At 57.9% G+C, this 24,078-nt stretch overlaps 1 protein-coding gene across 2 annotated transcripts in view; it reads right to left on the bottom strand.

Annotated features, from left to right (window-relative positions):
• Nucleotides 1-913: 913 nt before the first annotated feature.
• Nucleotides 914-24,078, bottom strand: part of SRC (SRC proto-oncogene, non-receptor tyrosine kinase) — a 33,357-nt gene continuing 10,192 nt past the window's right edge. Inside the window, exons 1-13 of one of the 2 annotated variants that reach the window (XM_047069255.1) lie at nt 22,704-23,098; nt 22,090-22,287; nt 20,992-21,249; nt 19,201-19,300; nt 11,709-11,807; nt 11,436-11,539; nt 9,462-9,611; nt 7,855-8,010; nt 6,239-6,418; nt 4,575-4,651; nt 3,702-3,855; nt 3,478-3,609; nt 914-3,183 (exon numbers count right to left, since the gene is read on the bottom strand). In XM_047069255.1, coding sequence (XP_046925211.1) covers nt 2,975-3,183; nt 3,478-3,609; nt 3,702-3,855; nt 4,575-4,651; nt 6,239-6,418; nt 7,855-8,010; nt 9,462-9,611; nt 11,436-11,539; nt 11,709-11,807; nt 19,201-19,300; nt 20,992-21,241 — 1,611 coding nt within the window. In that variant the 5' untranslated portion in view covers nt 21,242-21,249; nt 22,090-22,287; nt 22,704-23,098 and the 3' untranslated portion in view covers nt 914-2,974. Of the gene's footprint in view, nt 3,184-3,477; nt 3,610-3,701; nt 3,856-4,574; nt 4,652-6,238; nt 6,419-7,854; nt 8,011-9,461; nt 9,612-11,435; nt 11,540-11,708; nt 11,808-19,200; nt 19,301-20,991; nt 21,250-22,089; nt 22,288-22,703; nt 23,099-24,078 lie in introns of those variants that run through there. The other variant, XM_047069256.1, reaches the window with a different exon arrangement.

Below are 24,078 nucleotides of genomic sequence, written 5' to 3' on the forward strand. Positions count from 1 at the left end.
ATGAAGGTTCATACAGCTAGGCACACACTGCCGGGAACCCAGATTCACAGACCACCAGGACGCGTGTCCACACACCAACACAGATGCCCACGAGCAAACTGGCCCAGGCACATACCCACACAAACACAAAGGCACACACTCCTAGGAGCAAACAGAAGGCTCAGCCACAAACACAAACATCCCTGCTCCTGTGTGCGCATCTCTGTGTGTCCATTCTGACCTGGATACTATGGTTTTTGGCTTGTGGAAATACTACTGCAGAGAGAAATGTCCTAATCTTGAAATTTGTTTTTAATTAGACTATTACGATGGCCAGAGGTGACACACAGATGCATGTGTCATGTGATGTAAAATAAATTTCTTCGTAAAGACTGTTGCAAATGAACTGCCCGGTTGTGTCCCTTTAGTGGTGGGGGAAAAGGGAGGAGAGGAAAGGTCTTTGGATTTTTCCCTAGAGTGCCCAGGACTTTTGTGGATAGAACCCCAGCCCAGCCCAGCGCTCCTGGGAAACAACACAGCATACACACGGCCACATCTCCCCTTGAGCACATTTGCAACCCCACCCAGGCCCAACAGCCCCACCTGGCCCCCAGACTGTCCACTGCCACCCTCCCCCTGGGGCATCGGCGTCCTGAACTGCTCACACTTTGGGAGTCCTGGCTTCCCCCGGTGCATCTCAGACACAAGCAGAACTCCTGACAGATGTGCCCACTCCCCAAACAGAGGTGCTGGCGCACACAGGGCCACATGCCCAAGTGGCTGTCTCCAATCTGATCATGTCTCCCCCTGGCCTGAAGCCCGCTGGCCACCAGTGCGGCCCGAATAAAGGCCCCTCTGACTACAGTCTGCCCTCACAGTTCACCCCTCTCATTCTCCAGGACACAGTGGATGCCCAGTAAACCACAGGCCACACTTTGAGGTCTGTTTGTGTTTAATCAGACAATATGCAAAGTATTTACAACCAATTCTGGATCCCCCCCTCCCCCCAAGCCTGGGCCGTGGAATTCGGGACCCCCAGGCCCTGCCCAGAGCCGGGGGTCCCCTAGGCCTCTGCATAGTCATCTGAAATCTACAAAACACTGTTTATTTAAAAAAAAAAAAAAAAAAAAAGAACAGTATTAGGACACCTCATACAAAGGGCCCCAGGCAACCGTAAGGGGACTTGAGAGTACGCCGGGGTAAGCAAGCCCAGATTTGACCGGGACGGACGGCAGACTTGCGTAATAAACATGTATGAAAGGAAAAGTTGAAATTTCATAGGCAGGCACCGCTTGGCCTCCTTTCCCGCTGGCAGGGCCCGGCTGGCTCGAGAGCCCCTGGCAGCGGGAATGTTATTGCTGTGATGGGGGGCTGTGAGTGAAATGTACAACATGTCTGGGGAACAGAGCGGGGAGCATTTTTACATGTTAAATATGGACACACACGTGCACACACATAACACACACACACACACACACACACATAGGGGCCCTGGCAAGATGCCCACAAACTGTCGGCCACCCCTTTTAAGATGGGGTACCTGAGGCCCAGGGAGGAGTCGCCACATACCCTAAGGCCAAACATTAGAGCGAGGGCCAGAGTCTCCCGACGCCCCAGGCTGGGCTCACCAAGGTTACGCCAGGCCACAGGGTCTGGAGCAGAGAAGTCGCAGAGGCCACGGCCACACATGGAGGCAGACGCTGCAGCCCAGACAGGAAGGAGGGGGCCACCCGAGGTCACAAAGCCAGGCCTGGTGCATGGCAGTGGACACTTGAACTCGACACCCACCACCCCCCAGCATAGGAACTCCTTTCCTACTCATGGGTTAAGGGGTGCTAACTGGGGGAGGGGAGCAGGGGCCAGGCATTGAAATGACACAGGACAAACGGGGGAAGGAGAACCTGGGGTTCCCTCCTGAGGCTAGGACCACCCAACCACGTGGATCTTGTACTTCGGTTTGATTGCCTCCAGAGCCTGGGAGCTCATTCTCTTTCATGGCTGGCTAGCTCCAAGGATGAAAAAAACACTCTCACTCTGATCGACATCTACTCCCCGACACTGGCATGGTCACCCCTCATTCAGCTGCGCCCTACGCCCGTCTCCACTCCCTCCCTCCACCAACAGTCCCGCCGGTCAGGCAGCGGCAGCAAAGCTCTGTTATCTCTAACTCAGCCTCAGGCCCCTGGTCCCCTGGGCTGCCCCAGTCTGTCCATGGTGCCTCCAAGGACAATCTTGTTGGTTCCTGAGGAAGACAGAGGGAGCACCGGGTTCCAAACCCACCTCAACCCTGAACTGTTCTGTGGTCGTGGGCAAGTCACATCCCCTCTCTGGACTGTTTCCCCACGGGTGCTACGAGGGCATGGAACTGGTGATCTCGAAGGGTCCCTTGGGTCTAAGAACAGGATTGGAGGGGGGTGCCCACCCCACCCACCATCATCAAGTCAAGCTCAGCCTCAGCTGCCCAGCCTGGGAGCCACGGCAGAGGGGTCTGGACCCAGCAGCTTCCACCAACAGGTGTTTCCGAAATGGACGGCAAAGGGCAGGGTGGCGGGCAGGCCGAGGGCCAGCCGCCCATCACTCCTCTTTGGAAAGGCTCTTCGGCCAGCTCTGGAGGCAGACGTGGGGCGACGTGGAAGTGTTAAGGAGTCAACGTGAGGAGCAGACTGAGGCTGACAAAGGGTGCCCTCAGCCCGTCCTTCTTCCCGGCTCCTCCTGCTGAGATACACAGAGCTCCAGGAGGGAAGGCAGGGAGGACGCATATGGCTGGAGCAGGTGCCGGGACGCAGTCACTGTGCCAGCCTTAAACCCTGTCCTCAAGGCTGCCCCAGGCCCCAAGCCCTTCCATGCCACAAAAGAGGGAGGGGCCTCATCACTGGCAATTCAGCCCCACAGAGGGGATCGATGCGGGCAGGCAGAGGGAGGCAAGACCCTCCATCAGGGGCCACCCAGCCCAGGATCCAAGCCAAGAGGCCAGTCTGGCCCTGTAGTGTGCTCCCTATAGGTTCTCTCCAGGCTGGTACTGGGGCTCGGTGGACGTGAAGTAGTCCTCTAGGAAGGCCTGCAGGTACTCGAAGGTGGGCCGCTCTTCTGGTTCCTTCCGCCAGCACTGGCACATGAGGTCATGCAGGGACTCGGGACACTCAGGCGGGCAGGGCATCCGGTAGCCCCGCTCCACCTGGTCTAGCACCTCACGGTTGACCATCCCTGTGGGTAGAAGGAGGTATGAGGTGGCTGGCTCAGGTGAGGAAAGTGGGACGGGGGGAAGATGTGAGGAGAACAACCGAGAGTGCCTCCAGCCTAGGACAGAGCGGGTGTGACCATGGGTAGGTCGCCTCCCAGGGGCTGAGAGCCCTGACCAGAGAGATTCTAAGATCAGATGCTCAACCTCTTTGTTCTACAGATGAGGAAACTGAGGCCTGGGAAGGGGTATGGCTTGCCCCAGGTCACCAGGGCAGAGGGGTTCAGGGAACAAAGATGGGCCACGAGGAGCCCTCTTACCAGGGTAGGGCACCCGTCCCTTTGTTGTGAGCTCCGTCAGCAGGATCCCAAAGGACCACACATCTGACTTGATGGTGAACCGGCCGTACAGGGCCGCTTCTGGAGCTGTCCACTTGATGGGGAATTTGGCACCTGCGGGAGGGAGAAAGTTCAGGGGAGGCTCAGCAGAACGTCATGACGGTGCCTGCAGAGGGCCCTCTGGCACCGACGCAGACCCTGCCCACCTTGCCGGGCGGTGTATTCATTGTCTTCGATGAGCCGAGCCAGCCCGAAGTCGGCCACTTTGCACACGAGGTTCTCTCCAACCAGAATGTTGGCAGCACGGAGGTCCCGGTGCACGTAGTTCATCCGCTCCACGTAGGCCATGCCCGAGGCGATCTGCAGGCAGAACCCAGGGAACCCGGCTCAGGGACCACCCCGTGCCCCCTTCCAGGTCACGAGTCACGTGCCCAGGGTGGGGAGCCAAATGCCCTGCCCTTGCCAGCCCTCAGGCAAGCGAAGTCAGCTTACAACAAACACCGTTGGCACAAAAGCAGGACCAGAGTTCAGCGGGAATAGGGAACACGGGACAAAGGGCAAGGGCAAAGGGGAAACACAAGACAAGACCGCCCAGGAAGCAGGGTGACGATGAAGAGGCAGGCCCCAGGTGCCCCACAGATACAGATGAGTGCCAGGTCCTGCCTGCTGTGCCGAGTCCCCTCGGAACCTCAGTTTTCTCATGTGTCAAATGGAATAAGGGCCATCCCTACCTCCCCTGATTGTGATAAGGATTAATGAGGAAAAGATTGTTGAGCACCACTTACAGCAAGCAAGTACCGATGCAGGTTTGTTGAGTGACTGAACAACCTTTACAGAGAAGAAAACTGAGGTGTGAGGCCCCACAGGCATCACTGACTCCTGACGCCCAGCTAGGGGTTCTTTCAATCTCTGCCCAGAGCCACCACTCACAGCACGTATAAGTGGTCCCCGTAGTAAATGTATGTGGTGAGATCAGAGAGGTGGGCGGCAGTCAAGGCAAGCTGCCTGGAGGGGGCTGAGCTAAGTGGGTCTGAGTGCTCTAGGGCCAAGGCCATGAGAGGTGGGCGGGGCTGACTCACCTGAGCAGCCATGTCCACCAGCTGTGGCAGCCGCAGGTACTTGCCTGTCTCCCCCTTGAGAAAGTCCAGCAAACTCCCTGGACAGAGAGAAAGCAGCCCTGTCTTCCCTGAGCCAGGAAGCAGAGGTCCCCACACATCCTGCCCACCTGGGCCGGCCAGCCCTGCTTCAAGCGGCACAGCGGACTTCACGTGAACCCATCTCTGAACAAAGCCTCACTCAGCGTTTGTCACTCAGAAGGCGAAGCAGGACGGGAAACAGCCAAATGTCCACCTCCAGGAGAACAGAAGCCGTGGCCCATCCCTGTACCGCACTACCACTACCCGGCAATAAAAAAAGGAACAAACTAGTGACACGGGCGATAAGGGCGACGCTTGGATGTAGAAGATAAAATATGTGCACCTCTAGAATAAACAGAGCTATGATGACAGAAGGCATATCAGTTATTGCCTGGGTTTAGGGCTGGAGGGTACCGTCTGCAAAGGAAAATAAGGGAGCTTTCCGGGGTGACGGAGATCTCCTGCATCTTGAGTGTGGTAAGGGGTACACCGTGTCCATTTGTTAAAACTCACAGAACTGGACACTTAGCATGGTGTATTTTATCGTTTGTAAATTATACCTCCCAAAAGCGGAATTTTGAAACGTTTAACTAATTTAAAAATTAGGTAAAGGTCAAGCCAGGGGCTTGACCTAGAAGTGGCTCTGCTTGGAGGGTTGGGGGACTTTTCTTTCAGCCACATAATGGCAAATGGCTTTGGAAAACCAGCAAACTGGGGAGCCAAGATGCATTGTGGGAAATTATTAAAAACAAAATGAGAAAGGCCACCTTTGGTTTGACTTTCCATTGACACGACAAGTTGGTTCTATGCCATTCCACCTTTTAAAATGTGCACTCTAGGGACGCCTGGGTGGCTCAGTCGGTTAAGCGATCGACTTCGGCTCAGGTCACTATCTCACGGTCATGGGTTCGAACCCCGCATCAGGCTCTGTGCTGACAGCTAGGAGCCTCGAGCCTGTTTCGGATTCTGTGTCTCCCTCTCTCTCTGCCCCTCCCCCGCTCACACTCTGTCTCTCTCAAAAAATAAACGTTAAAAAAAATTATTTAAATAAAAACAAAATGTACACTCTAGGGATCGCATGGGGGGCTCAGTCAGTTGAGCATCAGACTCTTGATTTCAGCTCAGGTCATGATCCCAGGGTCGTGGGATCGAGCTCCATGCTGAGCGTGGAGCCTAAGATTCTCTCTCTCTCTCTCTCTCTCTCTCCCTCTGCCTCTTTCCCCAGCTCACACTCTCTCTAAAAAATAAAAAAATAAGGGGTGCCTGGGTGGCTCAGTCAGTTGAGCACCCGACTTCGGCTCAGGTCGTGATCTCACAGTTCGTGCGTTCGAGCTCCGCGTCGGGCTCTGTGCTGACAGCTCGGAGCCTGGAGCCTGCTTCGGATTCTGTGTCTCCCTCTCACTCTGCCCTTTCCCTGCTCACGCACTCGCTCTCTCTCTCAAAAATAAATACACATTAAAAAAAATTAAAAAATAATAAAATAAAATAAAATAAAATAATAAAATAAAATAAAATGTACACGCTACATCTGGGGGGAAGTGAAGTGTGTCCCCTCCTGCCTAGCAAGGGACTGTCACACATCTCCGTGCCGGTCGCTCAGGCCTCACCCTTGCTCATGTACTCCGTGACAATGTAGATGGGCTCCTCAGACACCACGGCATACAGCTGCACCAATTTCTCGTGCCTTAGTTTCTTCATGACCTGGGCCTCCTGCAGAAAGGCCTCTGGAGACATTGTGCCTGGCTTCAGGGTTTTGATGGCCACCCTGGTGGTTCCGTTCCAGGTCCCTGTATGGGTAGGGGTAAAGGCTGCCTCAGTGAAGGCCCCCTATTCCTGTACCACTGGGACCCAGGATCTGCCTGCCCGGGTACCAGTTTCAGCTCTGGCCTCCCCAGCCACGTGACAAGCCCCGCCAAGGTCCAGCCCCTTTCTGAGCCTCAGTGTCCCCACCTATAGAATTAAATGAGATCTGAGGCGCTGGGCCAAGCCCACTATGAGGGCTCACTTAGCTGCCGCTGTCATTTTATTATTGTCTGGTTTTCAAACCGTGAGGCCTTGGGGAAGCTGTACTCTAGACCAGTGTGTTGAATCTGAGTTCTTGTCCCAGCTGGACCCAAGGGCCTTTGCTGATTGGCCCTAGGTCCATTCCTCCCAGTCCCTGGGCCCCCATCTGAGGGCTGGGGCCCAGGCCTTTTCCCGAGGCCCTCACGGCACAGGTCTGGGGGCCTGTACCTGGCACTCCATGAGTCTACCCGGGGCAGCCGCTGCTCGTTACCATACACCCAAGCCAGGAATGAGTTCTGCAGCCACCAGAGCAGCTGATGCCAGGGATTTCTCCAGGCTTTGCTCGTGTGCTCCTTTTGTGGCTGTGCTTAGGAAATGGCTTCTCATCCCTCGCCCCTGTCCCCAGCCCAACACCTTTCCCGACTTGGCCTGACCTCCAGCCTCCAGGCCTTGGTGCCTGCAGGGCCTTCCACCCAGGAAGCCTCTCTGCCCTCCCCTGAAGGGAGGAGAGTGGAGACGGTGATGCCAGGTGAACACTCGGCTTACACGACGGCACGCGGCGAGTCCCCTGCAGAAGCCACCAGCTCACAACTGTCATGCCTGCCTCACGCCAACCGCCCTGATTCCTCCGCGTCAGCAGAAGGCGGCCTGGGTTTTTTTCAGGGCTGCTCGGTGTTTGTTTTCAAGGACAGTTTTGCCTTTACTCCAGGGTCAGATGGGAGACTGTTAACAGGCCCAGAACATGCCAGACTGCACTGCCAAGCACCCCCTGTGCGAGTTGAGGCTTCTCTTCCCACGGCGAAGCGCTAATGCGTGGACGCATGCCGGGCCAGCAGTCTCTCACACCCCACAGGTGGTTCCTATCTTCCCCACCTTCCTTGCACCCCGAGGAAGACCGAGGCTCCGAGCCGAGCCACCTGTCCCAGACTGCGCGGTGGGTCTTCGGGGAATCAGGATGCCCAGCCCTGAGCAGCCCTTGGCCAAACGACGCCAGGGTCTATAGAGGTGTGTGGTGCTGAGGGGGGCTCCACACTGAAAACAGAGCCCACTGTTCAGCAGAGGTGACTGTGACTCGCGGAGGTAAAGGGTGTGGGAGGGGGAGGGCAATGGGGCCTGGAGCTGTCTCAGGGGATGGACATCTGCCCGGCTCTCGAGTGCGGACACCAAAGCCCCACAAGGGACGGTGATTCCCTCTGAGGGGGCGGGGGCGAGGCCTTACCCATCCACACCTCTCCGAAACAGCCCTGGCCCAGCTTGACCTCCAGCCGCAGGGACTCCCGGGGGATCTCCCAGGCGTCTTTGGCCAGGCCCTGAGTCTGTGGCTTGGACGTGGGGCACACGGTGGTGAGGCGGTGGCAGAGGCCGTCGGCATGTTCTGAGGACAGAGGCGGGGAGGTAGAGTTCAGCAGGGTGTCTGCCCTGGGGCCTCCCTGTCCCACGGTGTGTGTGTAGACATACATGTGGCATGCACAAGGGACACACGGGATGCCCTCGAGGCCAGGCATCCACACCTGTGCGTTACACAGCCTCATCCCACACAGGCCCACACTGACTCGCGCATCTGCTCGCTGAGTTATTATTCATTCATACGTTCATCGGACCTGAAAGGGCAGCCACCCAGGTGAGTCCCAAGGATGCAGTGCGGGACAAGTCCAGTGGAATCCTGCCCTCAGGGAGCTCACAGCGGCAGGGGGAGCCCAACTTCCCCTAATCACCTCCCAGGACCACGAGCATGACACAGGAGAGCAGTATGTGCAACAGTAGGTGGGCTGGGTGGAGTCTTGGAAGGCTTCTCAGAGGAAGTGGTGCCTGAGCTTGGATCTGCAGGGGAGTGAGTGGTGGACTGAGACCACTTTGCAGGGGCAAAGGGCCCTGAGAGAGGAACAAGCCTCTGGGTTGTAGGAACTGAAAGGAGGCCAGAGGGGCTGCAGGGGAATGAATGGGGAAAGGGGGCCCCGGGTAAGGCAGGGAGGCCGGCAAGGTTTACAGCAGCCAAGGCCTCAGAGGCCACGTGGGGATCTTTATCCTGAGATTCCAAGGTAATCTCTGGAGGGGTTTAATGTGGGGGAGCAGTGTTCAGAATGAACCCTACGATGGTGGCCAAGGGGACAGAGGGGTGGCAGATGGTAGAGGGTGTCGGGGGGCCCAGCTGACAGAGAAGGAGGTGGCACAGGACGGGGAGTTGCTGGCACTCTCACGATAGGCCGCACCTGCACACAGACGCCACGGCCACGGCCACGGCCACATGCACACAGGCACCCACAGAGACCCGCCCACACGAGTACACACAGACCCCATTGCACCAGGGGAAGCCCTGAAGTGTCCGGATAATGCACACACGCCCACACCCACAACCTGAGCCCCGGTGTGTACCGGGAGCCCTCGCTCCCTCCGCCTGCCCTGCCGCTCTCTCTCCCTCTGCTGCAGTCGGGTCTAGCCGCCCCCTCCTCTCCCAGTAACCGGTTCAGACCGGTCCTAGGGCTGCAGAAACAAACGACACCGGCCTAAGCCCCCTCCCTTCCCTGCTCCCCTCCAGGCAGCCCTCCTCCCCAGCCAGCTGCAGAGAAGGAGAAAGAGGAGGGTGGGCATGGTGGGGGGAGGGGATGGGGAGGAAAGAGGAGGAAAAAGAGGGGGAGGGAGAGGGGAGGGGGAAGGGAGAGAGAAGAAAGGAAGGAGGGGCAGGAGGAAGAAGGAGGGAGGGGAGCAAGACCCCACACTCTCAGGATAACAGAAGCCCCAGCCCTTGTTGGCCCCAAAGCCCCCTCCAAAGGGTCCCCGGAGGAGGGCTGAGCCCCAGGCCCAGCGCCCACTCTGCCCCGCCCTCACTGGAGTAGTAGGCCACCAGCTGCTGCAGACTGTTGAACTGGGTGCGGGAGGTGATGTAGAAGCCACCGCTGTCCAGCTTGCGGATCTTGTAATGCTTCACATTGAGGCCCTTGGCGTTGTCGAAATCGGACACGGAGAGGCAGTAGGCGCCTGCAAGGCAGGGTCAGAGAGGAGCCATGACCCCCTCGCCCGGCACACCCCGCCCCCAGGCCACAGCGCTAAGTGCAGTTCTGTGCCTGCCCAACACAGGTAGACAGGGAGGCCAGAGGCGCAGGCGCAGCCCCAGCCCGGGGCACAGACAGGTCCAGTCCGCCCTGTTTCTGAGCACCCAGCCCTCAGGCAGCCACCAAGGCAGGGCCAAGTGAGCAGAGGAACACCTGATCAGAGAACCTCCCCAGGCACCCTCAGCCGGGGCAAGATCTCCCAGGCCTGAGTGTATATCCCAACTGTGTGACCCGGACAAGTAAGTCGCTTGGGCCAGTCTCTGGGCCTCAGTTTCGTCCTCTGCACAATGGGGCTACTCCCAGAGATGCTGAGAAGATTGGAGACCACATATAAGAGGGCCTGGCACATAGTAGGTGCCCAGCGAATGTTTGCTAGGAGCCAGGAATGGTCTCGTGGCTGTGTGTCCCTGGCTTAACTGCTTCCTCTCTCACAAGGGCACTCTCTATGCCCCACACCTTCCTGAAGACTCCACGATCAGGCAGGAGCGGGTGGCTGGCTAAGGTTGCAGCAGTCATGGGCAGGAGGCCATGTGCTGGGTGTGGCCTACAGGCTGACAAGGCAAAGATGGGCCAGCCCTGGTGGCCTCCTCCCTGCCTCTCTTAAGCCTGGAAAAGTTTTTGGCTGGAAAAGTTTCCTCCTGCCTAGCAGGCCTGGCTAGGAGCCTTTGTTAACCTGAGCCCAAGAGAGGCCTGGGGTAGAGGCTCCAACAGCCGGAGAAAGCCCTTTTCAGAAGGTAGGAGCCATCATGCTAGAACCCCAGCCCCCACAGCCCATGGGCTCTCTAGATAGTCCTCAGGTGGGGGTTACAATCTCCAGTGTCAAGAAGGGGAAAAGGAGACCCAGAGAGGGAAAGCAGCTGGCCTCAGGTCACCCAGCAAGTCAGGCGCAGAGGACTGTAACCAGGTCTCTAAAGCCTGCAATAGGCAACCATGACTAACAGATGGCCCAGGCCACGTACACATAGATGCCAGCGGCCTGAGTCTGAAGCCAGCCCTGACCACATGTGCGCACATGCAGGCATGCCCATGCCAGGTGGCCTCCTGCTCACGCAGGGACACACGGCCCAGGCCCCCCAGGCACAAAGACAATCCTACAACTACCCACTCCCACCCAGGAGGACCCAGACAATTGCACCCCCACATGCACACACATGCCTGGACCCACTCATGGCGTGCCCGGCCACACAACTACTCATAAATGCACACACATGACACGGATGCTCTGCTTCCCATCTCTCGCTGAGCCCCAGGCCCACGGGACGTGGCCCAGCTTCGTTTCCATGGTGATGGGTTGCCTGCCACCCACTGGCAGAGGGGCTAGAGAGAAAAGGGGTGATCTGTGTTCTCTGGCTGGGGGAGGGACAGAAGAGGCCCAGGGGCCTGGACTGCTGGGGAAGGGCATCTCTAGAAGCCCCTGGAGACGAAGAAGAGGGGCCTACTTCATTAGCACCCACCCTGGGAACAAGTCTTTTACTGTGTGACCCTCGGGCCTCCTGACAGCCTGTGCCCATACCTCATCTGAGGAACCTGAGGCCAGAGAGGCTAGGTGAAATCTTCTGCTGCACCTCTGGCCACCCCAGATAACTCAGCTGTCCTCAGATGTACCTCCCTGCCTTTGATCTTACCACTTCCTCCACCTGGAGGGCCCTTCCCACCCGACACCGGGTACCAAACTCCTATTCGCTCTACGATACTCAGCTCAAACAACGCACAAAAGACAGTTCCCATCGGCCAGCGGGAGTGGTCCTACCTTTCGTGGTCTCGCTTTCTCGCACTAGGAAGGTCCCTCTTGGGTTTTCCGCATTGAGCAGTAACCTCTCTGACTCCCGTCTGGTGATCTTGCCAAAGTACCACCTGGGACAGGAGGAAGGAGGGTGGGGTCAGTGAGCCAGGCTTCCGGCCACCCATAGTGCCTCTCTCTAGGATGCGGCCGGGGCCGTTGGCAGCCAGACCACCCACTCCAGCCCAGGAGAGAAGCTCCCAACCAGCTCCTGGCAGGCAGGAGGCCAGAGTCCATACTCACTCTTCGGCCTGGATAGAGTCAGAGGGCGCCACATAGTTGCTGGGGATGTAGCCCGTCTGTCCTGTGCTGAGTGAGTGGGCCAGCCACCAGTCACCCTCTCTAAGGAGGGGGAGAGGGAAGGAGCAAAAGAGAAGGAGCCATCAGTGGTGGGCCCCAAGGCTGCAGTCTTCACAGGTGCTGTGCTGGGGTCCCCAAGGCCAAGTGAGGCACCGGCAGCCATGGGACCAGCCTGAGTTTCCGTGCTGCCAGGCCAAGCGGCCTGGACTTCTCTCTCCCCGGCCCAGATGCCTCTTGGCCCAAGCTGACTCAGACGCACTTTGTCCAGGACTGTGACAGGACTGACCTTGGTCAGCCTGAGGCCCAAATTCACAGGGGCAGAGTCCTGGAATAGGGAGTAATCTGCTTCCCTTCATAGAGACAAAGCCATCTCAAGATGCCAAGAGCTGTCTTGGGAACGAGGGAGGGAGCTCCCTGTCTCTGGGGAGCAAGCAAGTTGTACCAGGAGAGATGATTCCTGCCTAAGATAGATGTCAGGTCAGATCATCAAAGCCATCCCAAAGCCCTGAGATTTGGAAGCTGGTGAGGCCAGGCTGGAGGTAGGGGGTGGCCCCCTTTGGGGGCTTGGTGACCATCCAGGCCCTAACCCTGCAAACTAGAGCAATGCTTGCCTTTGTCACATATCACCGGTCATACCTAAGGGGCTCCTTGGCTGAAAACGACGGGTTTCCTCCTGTAGCCTACCCACATACGGGGGAAACTGAGGCCAGAGGGAGCTGGGACTTGCCCAGAGTCACACAGAGTCATGTCAGAGGGGCTGAGGCGGCAGAGCCCCAATGCCCAGGGCACTTCTACACTAACTGCCCCGTGAGGAGGAGATGGGGACGGGGACAGAGGAGCTCCCTGCACGGTCGGGTCCCCTGGGCCTGGGTGGGAGTGGGGAGGGGGCGAAGTACCTTTGCAGCCATCTGAATGTGAACCAGGTCTGGCTGGAGCGGGGGTCCAGAGACACAGAGAAGAGAGGAGAAAGCGAGAGCTCAACAGGAAAGAAGAGGCAGAGATGGGGGTGGTGAGAGAGAGAGGCAGAAAGAGCGAGGAAGAGAGCAGGACAGCAGGCGGTGCGGGGGACCAGGGACAAGGCGGGGCAGCCACAGAGGCCTCACATCCAAAGCAACCAAAGGAGATGGGGAGGGGTCCAGGGGGAGTGAGGGGAGGCCAATGGGAAAGGCTGCCTGAGAAGTAGGGTCCAGCCCCCTTCCATTCCCACCGTGCAGATGGAAAGACAGGCCAGAGAAGCGAAGGCCTCTGCTCAAGGTCACACAGCCAGGCCCAGGCTCCTGACTCCCAGACCAGAAGGAATCTTCCCCTACGGGGTATGGTGGGGCTCGAGACCTTGCTGAGCTTCTCTCTCCAAGGCTGCCTTTGGACCTCACCATGACCACGACCCTTAGAAGACACACAGCAAGCAGGATGGGCTCCCCCTTCCTCATTGCCAGGGCCCAGAGAAAAAAGCCTTGCCCACGGTTGCACAGTATGGACTTGAACCCAGACCGCTGGCTCCTGCTTCTTCTGAGCTGCCTCTGTCCCATATTTTTCAGCCCATTTTGAAGATAGAGAAGTTGAGGTAAGGAGAAAGTAGGTTGCGAGAGCTCTCCAAAGACTGGTCAGAATACAGGTGAGCACCCAGACCTGGGGGCTAGTGGGGTGGGTTGAGGCTGAACCAGAGGGTACAGGGTGCCCTCTGGGCAGCAAAGGGAGCATGACTGGGGCTGAGGGGCCCACTCAGCCGTGCAACTGCTGCACGAACACTCAGGCAGAGGCACGAGCTCACATGGGGGTCTCTGTTCGAGAGGGAGGGCTCGGGAGTAAGGGGGCAAAGGCAAAATTCAAGGAAGGGCCTTGGAAGCATAGGGCCACCATCCAGCCCCCTGTTGTGCTAACACCCAGGGGTGTCCACATTTGTCTGTCCCATTTGATCCTCAAGGCCACCCTGTAGGGAAGGCAGGCCTCAGCCCCCAGATGAGGAATCTGTGGCTCAGAGATGTCAAGGGAGCAGCCCAAGGCCACACAGCACCCAGGCTGGAGTAACCTAGCACTTTCTGAGGCATAGAGATGGGCAGAGACTTGCCCAAAGCTACAGAGCAAGAGCTCCAGTCACAAGAAACAGCTGAAATCTTCCAGTCAAAGCCTTCATTTCACCAATGGGAAAATAAGGTATAGAGAGGGGCAGTTATTTGCCAAAAGACACACAGCAAATCGATGGCAGGGCAAGGCTGAGAACCAGGGTCCGCGTGTCCACAGCCAGACACAGAAGGCCCTCCTGGACCCCTCCTGGAGTCCAGAGGCTCAGAGGCCCTCAGGAAAGCCAGGGGAAGACAGAGGAGGAGGCAGCAGGACAGGGGGCAGGGAACTGAGCCAAGGTCTGGGTCAGAGGCTACAAAACGAGACAGATTGACAAAGCCAAAGTCTGCAAACTGGCCGGCCTCTAGGGAGCCCCTATCCAGGCACTCAGAGTGGAAGGCTGGCAAGGAGCATGTGCCCAGAGGCCAGCCGAGCAGGGCCCAGAATCAAGTGGGGGGTCAGCCTAGCTGACATTACCCAGACTTTAGCCAGCAGATCTCCCAGCTCCCTGACATCAGCCCGTATGTGAGTTCGGGGTTTCCAGTCCAGGTTTGGGGTTTCATTTAGTTCACAAGGCAGGGATGAGGGTCACCGCCATCTCACAACAGACCCAAGGCCCAACTCTGACCTGGTCCCAGCTTGAGGGGCGTCTCAGAGCTGGAGCTCCAGAGTCCGACCACTCTGGGCACCACCCAGCTCACCACTTGCAGGCTATGTGACCTTGGCCTTGCCTCAGTTTCCTCATCTGTAGGATGGGGATACTCATGCCTCCACCCAAGGATGTAAAATACCAGCACAGGGCCTGGCACACAATAGGGGCTCAATGTGCATGAGCCGTTAGCATCTCGATTTGGCTTAAAAAGGAAAAACAACTAAATCTGCATCTCTGTGGCACCCCTCCCCACTATCCAAAATGTTTTTAAAAACCAAAGCAGCTAAATAAATTAATTGAATAAAATGAAAACAAAAACCAAAGGAGCTCAGTCGCAGTCTGCAACAACGATTTGCTGTGTGACTTTGGGCAAGCACCCTACCTTCTCTGGGTCTTAATTTCCTCACATAAGCAAACAAATAAATAAATAAATAAATACATGAAAATTTCCTCATCTATTACAGTCACAGACTCTCCCTTGCAGGCAAAGTGTATAAAGCAGTCAGCAACAAGCGGGGCTTAGGGTCAACGGAGATAATTACTGTGATCATCACCCAGGCCCACCTGAGAAATGTTGATATCAAGCCCCATTTTCCTATGTCAGTGGTCTGGGAGGCTCAAACCTGCCTTGGGTAGCTGCCTGGGTTGGGGGCTGGCCCCACGAAGGTCCCCACAGCTTCGGACACCAACCTCCGCCCAGACTTGGAAGTCATCTATCTGGCTGAGTAGATTCACTACATCCAGCACCTTCCCTGGGGGCCTGGTCCTTATCAGATGGATAGGAAGAAGGAAAGGAAGCGAGGGAATTACACACGTTCCCTGCCCCACCCCTCATCTTCCCGCGTGCGGCCAGAGGAAAAGCACTGAACCAGGAAGGGGTCCTCCAGCTGCAATGTTACATCCCATTCACTAGCTGTGTGACATCAGACAACTGACCTCGCCTCTCTGAGCCTCGGGATCCTCTTCTTGGGACCCTAAGCCTTGAGCCGGCCAAGCCGGCATGTGATCAGGAGTAAGGCAGCCTCAACCTGGGAAGAATTCTGGTTTGGACACTTATATTTAACTCACTGGGACCATCGAGACTGGTCAGATAGGCACTTTGGGGACTGCAGACAAGCCAGGGCACCCTGAGGCCTGGGCACACGCCCAGTGGGGAGAGGGCAGGGTGAGGCCAGGACAGTTGTATGAGGAGCGCAGGAAGGTGTCCCCTGCCCTGTGGTAGAAAGTGGAACTGGAGTGAGGGCTCCCCCAAAGAAGCTGCTGGAATCTGGGTGGGAGGAAGGGGCAGTTGAGGGGACGACCCAGACTCACACCCAGAAGGGCCCCGACTCCTAGAGACTCAGACACCAGGGCTGAGGGCTTGGGCCAGTCAGACCTCAGACCGCACTGGGCTTCCTCGGACCCAGGGCCACACAGCACACAGGGTTCTGGGCCCTGGGGGCCATGTGGTCTGAAGGTCCAGGAGCAGCATCTCCAGACCCTGCTGCTGTGAGGCCCCCGACCCGGCAAGCCCCGGCCAAACCCTGTCAAGAGCCAGGCTTGCTCTAAAGCTCTCCCCATCCTGACACCCAGCCCAGCAAGTCCCTCATTCTTACAGGCCCAGGGGGGCAGGGCCGGAGGAGTGAACAATCGTGGGCACTGAGCGATAACGGGAGAAGGACAGGCGAGGTTGTCCCTGGGCGGCTATGAGACCTGAACACCTCCAATTTAGGTGGCCCATCTGTCACCAACCCCCTTATCCCTCCCCTTCCTCTAGTACCAGCCCCGACTCCACCGCCACCCAACTTCTTAGGCAAAGGGGTGGCCGAGCGTCGCGATGCGGGAAGGGTTCCTGGTGCCCCACCTCCAGTCACAGCGCCTCATTGCCATCCAAGAACAGGCCTGGCCCGACACCCCCAAGCCTATGTTGGAAGGCAGGAGGAAGGGAGGGGAGGGGCCAGACAAAGGAAAGGGTGAGGGCCGCCCTCTGGCTGGAGGTGAAAGAGGCAGAACCAAAGTTTCCAGAGCCTTCCTTGCCACCACACCTCGGCTCAAGCTGTGGCCCCAGCCTAAGGTGCCCTTCCCATCACTGGTTGAGATTCTCCCTGGTACTTCAAAGCCACCAACCTGATGCATCCTCCCCTGCGCGGGCCCTTCCCTCCTCCTGGCTCGCCTGCACCCTACTGAGTCCTCCTGCAAGCCGTGGGTGGGAGGGCCTGCCCCCCACCCCCCACCCCTCTGCCACCACTAGCTGTGTGACCTGGGGCAACTCACTCCGCCTCTCGGGGCCTCAGGTTCCTCAAGTGCAAAATAAAGCCAAGAAGAGTTTCTACTTCCCAGGGCTGCGGTTGACGGTGACGTGTAAATAAAACGATGCCACTTAAAGCGCTCCCACGAGACCAGGCTCGCACACAGAGCACGGTGAACCATGGCTGTTTGATTACTGCTGGTTCAGCTTGCTCAGCGACACCAGCAAGGCACCCCCGCCATGCCGAGCAACAGGTGATGTGGGGACCCACGAAGGCGGCAGACCTGCGAGCAGGTCTGGTCTGGGGGAGGCAGAGGCAAACAGCTGGAGCCACACGGGGACTGGGGCGCACTAGGACTCTGACACGCAAGGGGGGGGAAAGGTTGGGAGAGGCCCCTCCACCCCCAGGGAGAGCGGCGCGAGGAGGGGAGAGTGCCGCTGCCCGCCCGAGCTCTGATCCTGGTTTTGCTACCCGGTAGCTGTGTGACCTTGGTCAAGAGCCTTCACGTCTCTGAGCCTCAGTTTCCTCATTTGCAAAAGGGAGACAGCCCCTCCCCCGTCACTACGGCCCCGGCAGGATTGCATGGAGGAGTAAATACAAGGACATGGGTAAGAACGCCTGGCACAGCACCTGGCCCCTCTTTTCCCTCGTGCCTCACAGAGAAGGCAGTCGTGAGCTGGATCTTGAAGGGCAAATAGGAGTTTGCCAGGCAGAGACGGGAGAAAGGTGTTTCAGGCAGAGGGAACAGCATGCACAAGGGTAGGGAGGCATGAACAGGCACGACACCCCTGGAGATGGTGATGTCCAACCTCCCTAGCCGGGCCTTTGAGGCCGCTCAGGGACGAATTCTACTCTATCTTCCAGCACCTTCTTGCCTTCCCACAGCCCTGAGGGCGTCCAGCCCCTCACCCTCCTGTCAGCCGCCCCTCTGAGAGGGATTGCCTCCCCGCCACTTCCAACTGCTACACAGTATCACTGTTCTTCCTCGGAGGACCTGCCTGAAGCTTCCAGTCCCCGTGGTCACCACCAGAGGGGAGCACACTGCAGGGACCAAATGCCTGAGCGGACCCTGGCCCTGCCCTCTGCCTGTCACTTGGCCTGGACTGGAGTTGCGCTCCGCCCCCTGCCCCGCCCCTGGCTCCAGGAAGGCCCCTTCTCCACCCAGGCCTCACCGGGCCGGCACTGGACCCTGCATGCAGCTGGCACTCAGTGTGGGCTGACCGGTCAGGATGGAGGGCGGGCAGGTTAGCAAGAAGGTGGGTGGGGAGGAGGCAGGACGGTGAGTGAGAGGGGGATGGTAGGACCCTCCCCAGTCTCGGCCCAGGGTTAAGGTCAGGACCTGGTCACACCGGTTGGGGGTAGGGCATGAGCTGGGAAAGCTGGACGGGGACAGCCAAGGGAGCCAGAGACCACAGGCAGGGACATGCAGAGGAAGCACATGCAGACAGCAGCCCCGCCCCCCTCCACCAGCGAAGCGCCCCCCACCCAGCCCGCCACCTACGAAGTGAGTACACACCTGACGTCCACCTTCCTCCTAAGGGCCAGCGAGAGAGAAGCAGAGAGAGGGAGAGCTGAGGGAGGGCTGGAGGGAGCAAGCATGAGCCAGGAATCGGAGTGGGGGGTTCCACTGAGGATGGGGGCACAGCAGGCCCCGTCGAGGGCAGGAGTGCAGCAGGTGCTGAGCGCTGCCCCGCCCTTTGTGGGCAGTGCCTGAAGGAGCAACCTCCTGCCCCCCTGTGAAGCTCCCCACCCCTCACCCCTGGGCATATGGCCCAAAACCTGCGCCCACCCCCGGTGTACTCCTGACGGGGAAAGGAGAGCAGGAAAGAGGAGAAGAACGCCCCCCACCTCATAGTTGCAGCCCCTCCGACCCCTCACTAGTTCATTCCCCACCTGCTCCTGCTCCTGTTCCCCTGCCCACAGGGGCCCCAGAGCCAGCTTGGCCCTAGGATGTCCCCCTCCAAGGCTGGGACCTCTGGAGGTGAACCAGACATCCACACCCCACCCCACCGTCTCATCCCATGCCCAGTCATAACCCTCTCACACTGAGTGCCCGGTACGGGTCCCCTGCCTCTCCCTATTTGGGCCTCTCCCCGTGCAGCTAGACATTCTGGCTCAGCCGGCTGCCCCAGGCCCTCCAGCCCCAGGTCCCTCAAGAGGGCACCTCTGGGGGTCCAGCCTCCAGCTTTAGGCCCTGTTTTCTGCAGTCCTGGGTCGTGCCCTGATCATATGCTGTGAGGTCTGGGGCGCTGTGCTCTATGGAGTTACTGAGCCCAGATCCCTGCCCTGGGAGCCCTCCCAGAGCCCTGACCACTACCTGTCTCCTCTCCCATAGCCCCAGGACGGTTCCCTGGACCTCGGCTGGCCTTGACACTAGCCATGCCTGCTGCCCATCACACTGCCCCTGGCTCTGGGGCGCTCAGAAGTGGCTCTGGCCCAAGACCAGGTCCCAGGGATAGGGCCCCAAGGGATGATGGGGAAGGGGGTCACTCACGTGTTGTTGACAATCTGGAGCCGCTCCCCTTTCTTGAAGGACAGGTCAGTCTCTGTCCGAGACTCATAGTCATAGAGGGCCACAAAGGTGGTCACTCCACCTGCAGAGAGGGGTGGGACGTGTCAGAACGGCCAGGGCCACAGCCTGAAAGAGGGGTGAACAGTAGGGCCCTGGGCGGGATGGAGGTTGGTTTCCCACAACCATCTGGGCCCAGCCCGGAGACGCGGTCACCTTTAGAGGGGGGTGGGCCTGCAGCGTGCGTGCGTGCGTGCGTCTGGGAGCCCCTGCGAGGGCGTGTAGGAGGCACGTGCGTCTCTCCACATATGAATGTGCCCACCGGGCTCTAGGTGATTCTGAGGGCTGGCTTCTGTCCAGTGCCCATCTTCCCTGTAGCCCCAGAGGCCCCCAAAGCAGACATCTTTGTGTTGTTCCCAGAGCCTGGCACACAGTAGGTGCTCAGGAAGCAACCGTGGGTAAATGAACCAGTGAATGAGGGAAACTGCACCCGGCTGGGCTGCTCGGCTTCTCTCTGTGTGACTCTTGGTGCTTCTATGTGTCTGGGGAGATCTCGGCTCCAGGTGGTGTCCCCTCATTAGAGGTCCTCTTTGTCCCCCGTTTGAACCACAACCTTCACCCCGCACATCCCCCTGAGAGCCCCTGCCTACCCTTTTTGTTCCTTCAGAGCGGCACCACCTTCTAACACCCTACCCAGTTTACATGCCTTGTTCCGTTCTTCTCCTCCATCGGGGTTTGTCTCTTTTACATACCATTGTGTCCCCAGCCCCAGAAGAGCCCAGCACACAGGAGGGACACCAAAAATGAACGGGCCCTTTTGTGGGTCTGTCTCACTTGGGCAGGTGTCCACGGCATCCGTGAGTGTCCCTGCGTGTCCTCACTGCGTGTCTGTGCATTTGTGCGTCTGTGAGCCTGTGGGTATCTGTGATGACGCTCCTAGCCCAGCACGTGTGTGTTTCCCGTGTGTGTCTTTGAGGGGCTTCGGACTGCGTGTGTGTGTGTGTCTTAATCCGGAATGCTGAGGTTATTTGTGTATGTGTGTTTCCATTTGTGTGCATCTATGTTAGGTGTGTGTCTGCGCACGTCCACGTGTCCCTGCGTGTGTCTTTATGTGCACGGTATCTTCAAGTATCTCTGATGGTGTCTCTTAACTCAGCCTGTTTAAGTGTCTGCACAGATATCCTGGAGTGAGTTGCTGGCTGTGTGTGGCTCTGAGTATGTCAAGGTAAGAATGCAAGTATTTATGTGAATGTCTTGTGTGTGTGCGTGTGTGTGTGTCTGGGACCATATGGGCATCTCTCTCTTAAGCATCGCTTGCCTGGAGCTGCCATACCCCAAAAAGGCCAGCAGAGGGCGCAGGGGTGCATCTCGGCATTGGGCTGGGCGCCTGAGGACCAGAGCTCCCTTTGTCCCTCCTAACCTGCTCTTGCCCCCTCTGCCACCCAAGACCTCCTGTCCTGACCCATCTCTGGGCCCACCAGAGTCAAAAACAAAGCCTCAGACCTGGTCCCTGTACCGTCCTGGGCAAACAGCCCCCTGGCTCTCTGGCCTCAGTTCCCGCCTACAGTCCCACATCTCTAGACCCCTTTATACTCTGCATTGGATTCACCCTCAAAGGCAATGGGATGTGTACCACACTTTCCGGTTTATAAAGCCCTTCCCCACCCACAGCCTCCAGGAAACTCCCTACAGTCCCCAAACCCGAGAAACCCACAGCCTCTGCCCCGACGGTGAGAGGCCCGGCCAGCAGGCACCCACACTCCCAGGCCCACTGACCTGCCAGCGGCCCCGCCCTCTGCGGGGAGGTGACTGTGTCCGAGGAGTTGAAGCCCCCGAACAGCTTGGGCTCAGCAGCGGCAGAGGGGAAGGCCGTACTGGGGCCTCGGTGGCCATCAGCGGAGGCTGGCTTGCTGGGTGTCTGTGAGGTGGGGAAGGCACCCCCACCACCACCGTGGGTGTTCTCAGCAGGCTCCAGGCTGCGGCGCCGTTGGCTGGCATCCTTGGGCTTGCTCTTGTTGCTGCCCATGGTCCTGGCTGGGGATGAGAAAGCACCCTGGAGGTGAAGGGCTCTGGGGGCAGGCAGGGCTGCTGGGCCTAGGCCCTTCAGACAGCGTCTACCCTCACCCATTCTACAGATGAGGAAACTGAGGCCCAAAGAAGGGTACTAGCCTCTTTGGGTAAGTTAGACTTTCAGAGCCTCAGTTTCTAAATCTGTAAAATGGGAATGATGACGAAACCCATAAACGGCTTCCTTGGTATGAGGCCAAGCAGCGAAGAAATGACTTATAATCAGAAGCCCTAACCTCCCCACCTTCCCCTGAGTCAGTTTCTGTCTGTCATGGGCAGGGACAATCTGAGTCATGTCTATATCCGAGGCACACAGCACATAGGAGAGGGCTCACCGAGGGTCTGCTGAGCAAATACATGACTGACTAAAATTGTCTAACAGCAGACAGGAAGGTGCTAAGATATACAACCAAGGCAGAGATATAGCAGGAGGCTGGAAGGAGAGATGTCTGGGAGCTCAACCCAGCCACAGGGCCTTTGCACACATGCTGTTTCCTCTGCCTGGATGCTCTTCCCTGACCACTTCACCAGAATAACTCAGGCCTCCTTCAGTTCTCAGCTTAAAAGTCACCCCCCTTGGGAAGTTTTCTCTAAATCCTTTCTGGCCTAAGTCCTCCTGGCTTTTGTACCTCTCCTCGATAACATGGTATCCAGAAAAAAAAACGAGTTGAAAACTTCCCAATGATGCCCACAGCCCCGCCACCCTCTTTTGCCTCCTACCTCCCAACACACAGATCCTGGCCAGCCTCAGCTCCCAGTGAGCCTGGTCTTCCCACCCATCGTGCCCACGCCCCCCTCCTCCCTCACCTTGGCAGCCCTGGTGGGTCACCGCCTCACCCGGTGGAAGGCAGGGGCTGTCCCAGAGGATCTGGGAAGCAGCCTGAGGTCTCAGCACGAACACCAGGTGTGGAGTCAGGGGGCTCGGACGAGAGGCTCTGCTCCACTTCTCCCCGCTATGTGACCCTAAGCAACTCACTTCCCCTCTTTGGGCCTCAGCGTCTTCATCTGCAAAACAGGGATAAAGCAGACTTTTGAGGGCTGTTGTGAGGACACGATTAGAAAGAGAAATCACCACGGCTCTGGCTCTTGGGTCACAATTTATCAGGCTCTGACTGAAAGTTCCAACGTTAAGGGCTTCCCAGACCTGAAACAGCCTTTGGCCTTCCCAAAGCGTCTTATGAGCATGAGCAGGGCAGGGTTTGGCACGGTGGTTAAGGATGGGCTCTGGAGCCAGACTCCCCAGACTCAGATCCCACCTTTGCCCCTAATCCGCCGTGTGACCTCAGGCAAGTGACTTAACCTCTCTGGGCCCTGTTTCTTCATCTGGAAACAATGGGGTCATCCAGCTCCGTGGCAACCAAACGCGACAAGTATGCTCCTGCCGGGGACATAGCAGGTCACCCTGCCACATCAGCTCTTACCGATATCGTGCGATTCTGGACACACCGACAAGGTGGGTTCTGAATATTCTCCAGGGAATGCGGCAGTCCCTGCAATCAGTCCAGAATTTCCTCTGGGAACCCACGGATGGGGAAAAGCGCTCTTGACTGGCCGAGGCCTTAGGCAAGACGGCTGGCCCTGAGCAAGCCCAGCTCTGAACGCTCTCCTCCCTGTGTGAACCTCGGCCAGCTCCTGCACCCCCTGGGCCTCGGGCTGACTGGCCACACGAGGTGGGTGTGGCCTGCCTGCTCCCGGGGGACATCCAGATCAGAGAATGGGAGGCTGGGGAGGCCCTGAGGAGATCTGTTCAATAGCCCAAGGGATCACCTGGGCCTCCTGAGGGACAGGCCAACAGGCCTGGGGACAAAGAAGACCAATTTCTATGGCAACCCAGTCCACTTGGTCACATCAGCACTCATAGAGCTGGTGTCCCGTGGGCCCCACTGACCCAGTTACCCACAGCCCGGGCTTGCTGGAGGCCGGGCCCCGCCCACTGCACTTCCTACCCAATGGCTCCCTGATACAGCGTTCACAGCGCTGACTGAGCAGCAGGGGCTATGCTAGTCTACAGGGGGACACAGAGATGACCTGGCCAGGCCTGTGTCAGAGGACGTTTGTTTGTGGGACTTTCAGGGGAAATAAAAATTATAAAAATATATTTTTTAAATATAATTATTATTATTTTTTTAAATAGAGCACTTTCTAGGAGCCTGAACTTTCTTCAGAATGAACTAAACGGTGAAGGGTGAGCCCCCTGTCCCTGGAGGTAATCAAGGACAGGAGAAAGAGTAATTGGTCAATGTGCTGTGGAGAAAGAGGGAGAGCCAGGCCTGGACCAGGGCCAGCACTCTCCTGGCACCAAGAAAGTGCACGTGCCCTCCTGGGAGGGTACAAGGAGAAGAAAAGACAGCTCCTGGTCCCAATCTCTTATACTGACCAAGACCACTCCTCCCAGGGCAGGAGAAAAAGTACAAGAGGGCCTTCAAAACCAGCTACGGTGGCCTGGCCTCTGCTTGCAATGTTTGTTGGTTTGTGGAGTTTCTGTTCTATTTGTTTTGTTGGTCTTTGTGGTTAAATCTGATTATACAAGTAACACGTGTTTGTGGACAGGCAGGCGTGTGGAGGTTAAGAGCTAGAGTACTAGAGTGTTTGAATCCCAGCCCTACCATCCCAGCATGGGACCGGGGCCTCAGTCTCCTCCTCTGGCACTCAGGAAGTAGAACAGTGCCCACATGACAGAGCTCTTGAGAAAGTAAGCAAGGAAAGCACATAGCACATGCTCAGCACAGAGCGGCACTTTGCCAGCCTTGCCCCTAGAACACAATCGCCTGGGCGTGACACTGTGTTTCCTTCAGG

The sequence above is a fragment of the Lynx rufus genome, unplaced genomic scaffold (assembly GCF_022079265.1).
Source record: "Lynx rufus isolate CCGP_SWC_20201006 ecotype Redwood Valley unplaced genomic scaffold, mLynRuf1.p SCAF_8, whole genome shotgun sequence".
In the NCBI taxonomy this organism is placed as follows: Eukaryota; Metazoa; Chordata; class Mammalia; order Carnivora; family Felidae; genus Lynx; species Lynx rufus.